Genomic DNA, 10,336 nt, shown 5'->3' on the forward strand with positions numbered 1-10,336 from the left:
AGATCCTCGGAAATATACCGAAATCTATATTAGCGAAAAATATACCGAAAATATATTGAGGAAAAATAAGAATTTAACCCACTTAGCCCCGCATCATTTAAAAACAGGAAATGATACTTGATATGAAAATGTTTAATATATTTTGACAACAATACTGCCTTATATGCCATCTATAAATAATCTTACTGTGCAGAACATCAGCCTGTTGAGTTAAGTAAACGTTGAAGTCCAACAGTTAAAGCCTATATTGATGTTGAAAAACGTGCGATTTTTGCTTCTTACAATTAAGGTATGTGAGCAATGAATTTGGAAGATATGCGCATGGTACATGGATAACCACTGCTTCTAATCTTTTGGTTTTGTTACTGGTGCCTGGGAACACTTATAAATGCTATTGTACAGAAAATAGTTCGAATCCCTTAGCCCGAAGCATATTCCTCTTGTACAGGTTGTACAGGAATGGTCCATCCGAATCCTCCAGATTCTAGAGGTTATACTGACCTCATTACAATACAATTTACAATTGTGTGGTATTTGGTGGAAAAGTGCGCTGCAGTTTGTGTAACGCAAACTTCATCTTTGCGAGTACTTTTAAAGTATTAAAATGGTTTTTTTTCCAGCCAATGGTGTGCTCGATGCACAATTTATTGTGTTGTGAGGATTGAGGTGCTACTGTACAACTTTTCTTAGAAGTATTTTTGAATAATTTAACAGGCGCACAAGTGTAAAAATATTATGTAAACTAACAAAAGGTACTCTCTAAACTTAGAAGACGACGCAACACAAGTTCGTTGCACACTTCGCACTGGAATACATCTTACGTCTAGTCATTGTTTCATATTTGTAAGAAGTTTAGCATATGGACTACGTTTTCATTATGATAGAAATTAACGCATGCGATACGTGTTAGATTCTTGAATTTCGGATAGCTCGCCCTTGAAGTGTATGTCAATAACAAAGTCCAAATCCCGATTGTTTCGATCGTTGGGTTTCATTTGGAACGTGCCCGTTATTTCTTCATTTTTCTTTGCTGTCATATGATCATCTAGATAAAACACAGTTTGCTTCCAATGAGTGTAGGTGGAATCTGGCGAGGTGCTGAAGCCTAGACGCTTATGGCACTTGGTAAATTCGATGTTAAAATATGTGACTAACGCTTGCACAAAGTCATTTCGTTTGATTGTTAGATTAAACTTGGACGAAAAGTTCAGATCTGCCTTCTGCACCGTATACAGGTCCACTTCTTTAACCAAACAGGCTGTGGAGACCACTTGCTTAGGGTCAACTACATCCACTAGTGGCTCAGTGACAGCAACTTTGCGAATACAGCTCATATCAAAGCCGTAAACATCGTCCCACCAGTTTATCTTCTCGTCCTTGTACTGACGATCTTCGATAGCAGTAATGTAAAGGGTGCCTCTGTCAGGGAACATCATCCCATTGGGCTTCAGCCACTTGTCTCGCGCATACAATACTGTGTCAAGCATAGACTCATAAAAAAGGCAGTATCTGAAACGAACGTAATTTTAACATTATTATAAGCCGATGGAAAGGAGGAATGTGGAACATACCCCATCCATTCAGAGATTATGATGTCTACGCCTTGAATACCATTTGGCAACTCGATCTCCTCAATTTTTCCCTTAACGACCTTTATAATGTCCTGCAAATTATTGTCTATGACAACTTGTCGTGCGAACTCTATGATATTCGAACAATCTACGGCTATAACCTGGGCAGCCCCGGCTTTTGCAGCAAACATTGAAAGTATGCCGGTGCCACATCCAACATCTAATACAATCTGCAAACAATTTAAAACAAGAATTGAACAACATTTCATTTGATTGAGTCTTTTACAAATCTTACTTTGCCTTGGAAAAGATGCTTATTGTGATACATAGCGTTACGGTATGTCACGGTGCGCACTTCGTCCTTAAGCATTTCCTCGTGAATGCCAAAGTGGGCGTACGAGTCAAAATAATAGTCTCTCGACGTCATTTCATCAGCATGGGCATTGGCTTCATCGGGAGATGCTGCGGCCCCAGCTCCGCTTTGGGATAACTTTTTAAGCACATTGTTTGAGTTAGGTGTGAGGCCGGTTGCATTTTCGATGGCCGATTCCATGGGTATATCTGTGGTGGACTGGGGAAGGTCGTTGATTATATTTCTTTGGATGGAACAAATCTACACATATGTATACAACGTACCATTTTACTTTTATTCTTTACTTTTTTACTTTTTGTTGGTCGAAAACTACGCACGCTGCTTTATAAATTAATTTTACAGCACTGTGTCTAGCAGTGTGACCGCGGAATTATCGATAAAATATACCGGCCTCGGAAATTTACCAAAATATACTTTTTCATTTTTAAAATATACCGTAAAATATACCGTGGAAATAAAATTTATTTATTTAAGCCTAGTACTCAGATCGAAATACACGTTTGCTAGCAAACAGTGCAATACATTTTTCTAGCGGCAGAGTGTGACCAAAGACAGAAACCAGGACGGTCGTTTGTCTATACATATGAGTATTATAAATCATTTACATACATATGTACATATGTGTAAATGTATGGAAACCCATCTAACAATACCCATTGCACGTTTCGCAGTTTGAAAGTGTTACTCAAAGGCCATCAGTAATATTTGAGAATTTGCATACTTCTGGGAGTAACATCTGCAGCCTTCTTTGATTGGTGGAGCAGCAAAGCCCTGCCAAGGAATATTTGCGCCCGTGGTAGAATTGTAAAACAGCGCCTCCAGGCAGCCTTCCTATTCAAAAAATAGTTTCGAGTCCAAATCGTCGAATTCGCTCCTCCTCTGCACGAGCCAGTGAAGAAGTGCTTGTTCTCAAAAGGAAAACAACTTAAAACATTTGGTTAACAGCCCAGCCGGGTCTGTGTCTTGGTACCATGAAGCAACTGGCGTTCAAATTAGTTGGACAAATTAAAAATGCAAATAAATTCAATATAATCTCAATAATCTATACTAATTGTGTTCTTTTCTTGCCGTTTGATGACCTGAAGCTCATTGAGAAGCACGATTATCTTTCAACTTCAGCGGCATTGTTGACTCCATTTTATTGAGTCTTTACTGTCTGTTTGCTAGGTACAGATCTATATTTGTCCAGCAGCCGACTTTCTAGATTTAATCGGCCAGTTTTTGAGTACTGCCTGGCGTACAGCCGCTAGAAAGTAGAAAACATTTCTTATCGGTTCCACACGAATTTCATCCCTGATTTTTATAGCGGCCCCTCTTTTCGATCTGAGTACTTGGCAATGAGCAAAATATACGACACTTTCCCTCGACAACAAGTTCAGCCGTACCTCGGTATATATACTGTAATCGGTATATTTTTCAAGGTTAGACATTATTTTCTGTCGATATATCCGCGGTCACACAGCTCAGTACATTTTGGCGGCAAAAATAATTCCATCGAGGCGTCATTATCAACCATATTATTTACGTTTCTAATAACAAAAGTAATGGAGGGATTTGATGATGCTGGTGTATTTTTCTCCGATAATTTCGGAAACGATCAGCAGCCGGACGGTGCCCAAATAAATTTGCAAGCAGTCAAGAAAAGATACAAAGAGTTTATACGCACATTCAATGAGGACAACTTTTTTTACAAATACCGGTAAGCTAAAACGAAGTCCTGCACACAAATGGAACAAAGGTTTAAGGATGGTCTTTTGTAGTGACACATTGAAGCGCAACTACCTCAATGGACGCTATTTTCTGGAAATCGAAATGGAAGACTTGGTGGGATTTGATGAGGCGCTTGCCGATAAAATGAACAAACAGCCAACGGAGCATTTGCAAATTTTTGAGGAGGCTGCTCTGGAAGTTGCTGATGAAATTACAGCTCCACGTCCCGAACATGAAGAGCACATGCATGACATCCAAATACTGTTGAGATCCAATGCCAACCCCACCAATATACGTGAGCTAAAATCAGAGTGCGTGTCGCGTTTGGTAAAAATTGCAGGAATAATTGTGTCTGCATCTGGCATAAGTGCAAAGGCAACAAGAATGTCGATTATGTGCTTGTCGTGCAGCACTGTTATACCAAATCTCAAAGTGAACCCCGGACTAGAAGGCTACGCCCTGCCTCGAAAATGCACAACGGAACAGGCGGGAAGACCAAAGTGCCCACTAGATCCCTTCTTCGTGATGCCGGACAAGTGCAAGTGCGTGGATTTTCAAACGCTAAAGTTGCAGGAGCTACCAGACTTTGTCCCTCAAGGAGAGATCCCTCGTCATTTGCAACTTTTTTGTGACCGCTCACTATGCGAACGTGTTGTGCCAGGAAATCGTGTTCTAATACAAGGAATTTATTCTATTCGAAAAGTGGGTAAGCCTTCTCGTCGCGATGGTCGAGAGAAGGCCGTTGTGGGTGTTCGCGCGCCCTATATGCGGGTAGTGGGCATAACAGTGGATACAGAGGGATCCGGTGCCATTTCTCGCTATAGCAACATAACTACCGATGAGGAGGACAATTTCCGGCGCATGGCGGCCTCAGGAGATATATATGAGCGCCTTTCTCAGTCATTGGCGCCTAGTATTTTCGGATCTCGTGACATTAAGAAGGCGATCACTTGTATGCTTTTTGGGGGGTCCCGCAAGCGGCTGCCAGATGGCTTGTGTCGGCGTGGCGACATTAATGTACTGCTGCTGGGAGATCCTGGTACTGCCAAGTCGCAGTTACTAAAATTTGTCGAGAAAGTGGCCCCGATTGGCGTGTACACATCAGGAAAGGGATCTAGCGCGGCTGGTCTTACAGCATCAGTTATGAAGGATCCTCAAACGGTAAGCAGGCTTGCATATTAGTTAGAAACTTTATTTTATGTTCGATAATCTTATCCTCTCAGCGAAATTTCGTCATGGAAGGAGGTGCCATGGTATTGGCCGATGGTGGAGTCGTTTGCATTGACGAATTTGACAAAATGCGTGAAGATGATCGGGTGGCCATACACGAGGCAATGGAACAGCAGACCATCTCCATCGCAAAGGCCGGCATTACAACTACATTGAACTCTCGTTGCTCGGTTTTAGCAGCTGCTAATTCAATTTTTGGTCGGTGGGACGATACAAAGGGCGAGGAAAATATTGATTTCATGCCCACAATATTATCTCGCTTTGACATGATTTTCATTGTTAAAGACGTACACGATGAGACACGTGACATTACTCTTGCAAAGCACATCATAAACGTGCATCTTAGTTCAAACAAATCAGCACCCTCCGAGCCAGCCGAAGGTGAAATATCCTTATCCACGTTTAAAAAGTACATACATTACTGTCGCACGCATTGTGGGCCAAGATTAAGTGAAGCTGCTGGCGAGAAGCTTAAAAGCCGCTACGTTCTGATGCGAAGTGGTGCCGGGCAGCAGGAAAAGAATTCAGACAAACGCTTAAGTATCCCGATTACAGTGCGCCAGCTAGAAGCTGTGATTCGAATTTCAGAGTCATTAGCCAAAATACGATTGCTCCCTTTTGTCAATGATGACCATGTCAACGAGGCCCTTCGACTGTTTCAAGTGTCCACACTTGACGCAGCTATGACTGGAAGCCTGGCCGGGGCTGAAGGATTCACCACAGAGGAAGACCAGGAAACTCTAAACCGGATTGAAAAACAATTAAAGCGTCGTTTTGCCATCGGATCCCAAGTTTCTGAGCAAAATATCTTGCAGGTAATGATATATTCGATCCAAAATATAACTTTGGTTTATACTTTTCCCAACGTTTTCCAGGACTTTTTACGGCAAAAGTACGAGGAGCGTACTGTAGTAAAAGTCATTCACACGATGATTCGACGGGGTGAACTTCAGCATAGAATGCAACGCAAGATGCTATACCGCATATGCTAGTTGCTTGTTACATTTACTAATAGTTAATAATATGATCAATGTTTTGTCATTATAAATCAACTTTTGCACTCTACTTTTATAATATGAAAATAATTCAATAAAGAGAAACGATTCGTAGATACAAATGGAGTAAATAAAAGGGCTGCTACCCGTAATATTAATTTAAGTACTGGGGGTTACATGTTCTAAAATCGCCATACAAATGTCATTGCTGTCCAATTAAAAATACAAATTGTGTGCTGCATGAGGATGGGTATACGTGTATAAGTGCATCATATTTTCTAAAATTGGAAATTACATAGATTAAGATCGAAGCAGCTTAGACTAAGCAGTTTGACTTTTATAAAAATGTTACTAAATAAAATCATAGGATACAATAGAGATTCTCGATAGGATTTAGGTATTTTCCTTTCTGTAAATAAGTTTGGTGTACAAATTTATGTATGTACATACATATGTTTGCATGTACATATTTGGAATAGGGAAAATCAATAGGGAAAACGTTATCCTAATTCATGACAATATCATAGAGCTACCATTTCATACAGAAACTTTTTGGTTGATAATTCAAAAAATTAAATTTTTAGCATGATTTGAATTTCTTCTTCAAAAGAAAAAATGCATGAATATAAACCGTACATACATATGTACATACATATACATATCAGTTCGAATAAACCACCAAATCGACATTGTTTATGTACGTACATGGTATACCTACGTCATTCGAGCAATCCACGAAACCAATATTTTCTATTGGCTGCGAGCCAATTTAAAAAAATATTTTTTCTTCTGTTTAAGAACGTTTATTACTTCCTCTTATACAAAACTCAATTAGTACATTTGCGTATGAATAGCTTCATATGAATGTGCATACATACATACATACATATGTACATAGATGCATAATATATTCATGAACTAAATATATATGTACATACATACATGAAGAACATGTGTACGTCTGTACATACACAAGCATACATGTATATTTTCAAAAATAGTGTTATGTTTGGGCGTGTATTTTAATTTTAAGCCATTCGAGTAAAGAAGGCCATGTTTTTCTTTAGGGCATAACCGACTCCCGCTACATTCCGTTAAAATCTATTCAGACTTTCACAGACTGGAGAGTGGCAATGTTGGGGAGTGCACTAAATGCATGCAATTCACTTTGCCGGGCTATAACCTTGCAGCTCGACGGCCACTAAAAGCTTATTTTACTGATACATACATATATTTTATACATACATATGTATTTATGTATGTTTATAAAGAAGATTTATGCAACTTCATAGTATTCCCAATCCAAATCATTAACAAAACTTCAAACTTTTAGTGATAGCCCATAGCTCAGAGAACTTCAAAGCTCCTGTTTTTCTAATTACATTTTCTTGACGATGCCGGATATCCGCTTGTCAAAAAAATAAAAATATAAATTAATGACAAAATGTTATATTGGCTCATTTAAAAACCAGCCGTGGCCTAGCTGTGTAGCTTTAGTGCTTGTAAATTGGTACATTGTACAATAATATATTAATTTGAATTGGCTTACAAATGTATATTCATATGAACATATATGTATGACGTACAACATGCATGCATTTGTATTCTTGTATTTAAATGGTTTATTAATAAATTGTTACTTTGCCCTTTGCAACGAATCCAGGGACTAGTTAAATTAATTTAAGTTCATATATCTATGTATGTTTGTATGTATGTACATACAGAGATGCATGTTCCTTTACATATGTAACAACAAGCATACGAATGTACATACTCGAGTGTATTTGTCTGTATTTTTCAATTACCGCCGTCTGTTGATTGATGATAGGAAATAATAATGCGCATGGTGTCCACTTCAATTCTAACAAATATACATATGCTTGTACATATGTAAATATATACATACATATTTACATTTGCAAACAAAAATAGTCGGTCTTGCATGGAGGTATGTACTTATGTACATATGTACATAGGTAGCGGTGTTTTGCATTGAACCATTCCTCACACACGAATTTTTAAAATATGAATGTAGGGTAGCAGAAACATTAACCGTACAGACGGGAACCTTATAGTTTGGTGCTCGGCAATGTTATAACTGGTACTAAGTGAAGGCCTCCATTCAGCCTGAATGAGAATTTGAATTTACTCTTTGAAATAAAGACTGCGTTAGAAAGTAAAAAAAAATTAAGTAGAAATTATAACTGTGAATTATAATAATAAAAGGAATTTTCTCTGTAAGAATGTAAGAAAATGTTGACTGACATCAGAATTCCGATACAGATTTAACTCTTCTGATACTGTATGTATGTACATATACCTTATGAAATACTGCTCTGACATGTATTCAATATTCCCGTGCACGCTACCACCGAGGTTCAATAACTTAAAAAAGGCTGTACATGCCTCTGCAGGGCTGTTCAATTCTTTCTGCCTTTAATTCAACGGAAAAATTCTCTGACGTAAACAAAAAAATACTCTAACAATAATATTGTTCAGATCACGAATCAAGTACAAAATGCGAATCCCATGGTCAAATAATGTGGACGGTTACAAGTAATACTCTTTATATCAGATAAAAGGTCGAAAAAGAGAACCAGTTAACTGAGATTATCTCTCTGGAAATATCGAGAAAAAGGACAGACACTTTCCTGTCGAGTTAGCTTTTAGGTTTGATCAAGAATATGTACATACTGAACACTATCATTCGCATTTCACACTCTTGCTACAAATTTGAATACTCTCTGCAAGGGTATAAAGTCGATCTATGAGTTCTAGATATGTACTTACATATGTACATACGTATGTGAATACGACTACATACATAAATACAAATTTTCAAATAAACAAAAAGGGGTACGTGTGCATATGAATGTCTATGTAGACATCCATACAAACATATATACAATTTATAAATGCAGGAAAGATAGACGAACATGTACATACATACATATGCACACATGTACATAAATGAATATGGACCATATGGGAGAACCCAAGTAGGTGTGTGCGATGGTAGAAACGCTGAGTGGGGCCTTTGTTTTGTGAATGAAAATGAAAAATCTCATTGTACATTCGGCGAACCCGCGCCTTTTGCATGTCAGTACACTTTTAGATTTCGACCGAGCACGTTCGGGCCTCGAACCAATTTGTACATTGGTGGCGTTAAACCGCGTCTAAATTTACCCATATTACTGGCGCAGTGCTGCTGAAGATCATGTACATTTATCCAAGTTCCCCGGAATCATCATCGTCCTTGCAGTCTGAAGAAAGTGCAGCCACAAAGATACAAGCAGGATTCCGTGGCTACCGTGTTCGCAAACAGGTTCACCAGTCAGCAAAGACAGTTACTAGCAACAGATTCGGAAACCGCTTTTTAAGTTCGAATAGTAAACGGAACCAAAACCAGCGTCAGCGCTCCAACCACAACAACGTCCCTACAGAAAACCAAATGAGTTCCACCCGTTATGAAGACGTCGATCATCACGTTGCGACATCAGGAAACGAGGAAGACGCTGCGAAATCAGTTGAAGATCGTAGTGCTACCAAAATTCAAGCCGGATTTCGAGGATTTCTTGTACGAAAGAAACAAAAAATGGCTACAGAAGCAGCTGTGAAAATTCAGGCTGGCTTTCGCGGATTTAGGACTCGCAAGGAATTGAAGCAGACATGAGGCCCCTACGACTTGTGACTATTGTGTAGACTTGTGTTATTTAATAGATTTCAGTAGTATGTACATACATACGTACTACTATAACCTACTAGAACTATGTAGTCCCTAGTCTAAGTTATAGTGTATGAAATGTAAATATAGTTGTATATTAACTTATTCTAAATATCCAGAAAAATAAATCACCATTAGACAACTAGTGTTGAGAGCCATAAATTTGTTATACTTTTCTTCGGTTTCCAAACTGCAATAGTATTTAGTTACATATATTAATATGCACAAAATGTACACACTCAGTAGCAAAATGTGTTATGAAATTGTTATGAGGAAAGAAATGCCAGTTTCGGGGCCAAAGCTCTTTTAGTTGTGATAAATCAAAGGAAACTACCGTTTGGTGAATTATACTGCATACTGCATTTTTCAGGAGGAATAAAAAGTAAAGTAAAGTATTTGCTGTTTTCAATACTAAATTGAAAACCGCCAACAGGCAAATATGAGCCGGAATAAAAGTTCAACCTTGGCTATTCATGTTAAAACTTTTTACTTTGTGGCCACTTGCATTTGGCAAAATTTTACGTGTGAGATTTTGCTATCTGTTATAGCCCATTTAGCCATACATTGGAAATCAGCAATAGCCGGGAAAGGAAATGAATATGACGTGAGCTCGACAGTGCGGGAATGGGAGACGATCCACTGAGGACGTCGGAAACGGGAACGCAACTTGAGTGTTCTTGTGTCAACAAATACCTCTCGTTATATGAAGAAAATAAGAACCTGCATGTCCGTA

At 38.6% G+C, this 10,336-nt stretch overlaps 3 protein-coding genes across 3 annotated transcripts; 2 read left to right on the plus strand and 1 right to left on the minus strand.

The window, feature by feature from the left end:
• Positions 1-608: 608 nt before the first annotated feature.
• On the minus strand, positions 609-2,324 carry LOC117897732 (protein arginine N-methyltransferase 1-B). The gene is made up of 4 exons (XM_034806761.1): positions 2,208-2,324; positions 1,867-2,142; positions 1,572-1,801; positions 609-1,509 (listed from the first exon to the last, which is right to left on the minus strand). The coding sequence occupies exons 1-4, from the start codon at positions 2,208-2,210 to the stop codon at positions 888-890; spliced, it is 1,131 nt and encodes a 376-aa protein (XP_034662652.1). The 5' UTR covers positions 2,211-2,324; the 3' UTR covers positions 609-887.
• A 1,076-nt stretch (positions 2,325-3,400) lies between these two features.
• Positions 3,401-6,001, plus strand: LOC117897657 (DNA replication licensing factor Mcm5). The gene is made up of 4 exons (XM_034806641.1): positions 3,401-3,643; positions 3,705-4,815; positions 4,878-5,699; positions 5,760-6,001. The coding sequence occupies exons 1-4, from the start codon at positions 3,489-3,491 to the stop codon at positions 5,874-5,876; spliced, it is 2,205 nt and encodes a 734-aa protein (XP_034662532.1). The 5' UTR covers positions 3,401-3,488; the 3' UTR covers positions 5,877-6,001.
• Positions 6,002-8,967: 2,966 nt separating this feature from the next.
• LOC117897744 (abnormal spindle-like microcephaly-associated protein homolog) lies at positions 8,968-9,759 on the plus strand. The gene has a single exon (XM_034806786.1). The coding sequence runs from the start codon at positions 9,097-9,099 to the stop codon at positions 9,550-9,552; it is 456 nt and encodes a 151-aa protein (XP_034662677.1). The 5' UTR covers positions 8,968-9,096; the 3' UTR covers positions 9,553-9,759.
• Positions 9,760-10,336: the final 577 nt, after the last annotated feature.

This window comes from Drosophila subobscura, chromosome O (genome assembly GCF_008121235.1).
Source record: "Drosophila subobscura isolate 14011-0131.10 chromosome O, UCBerk_Dsub_1.0, whole genome shotgun sequence".
Taxonomy (NCBI): domain Eukaryota; kingdom Metazoa; phylum Arthropoda; class Insecta; order Diptera; family Drosophilidae; genus Drosophila; species Drosophila subobscura.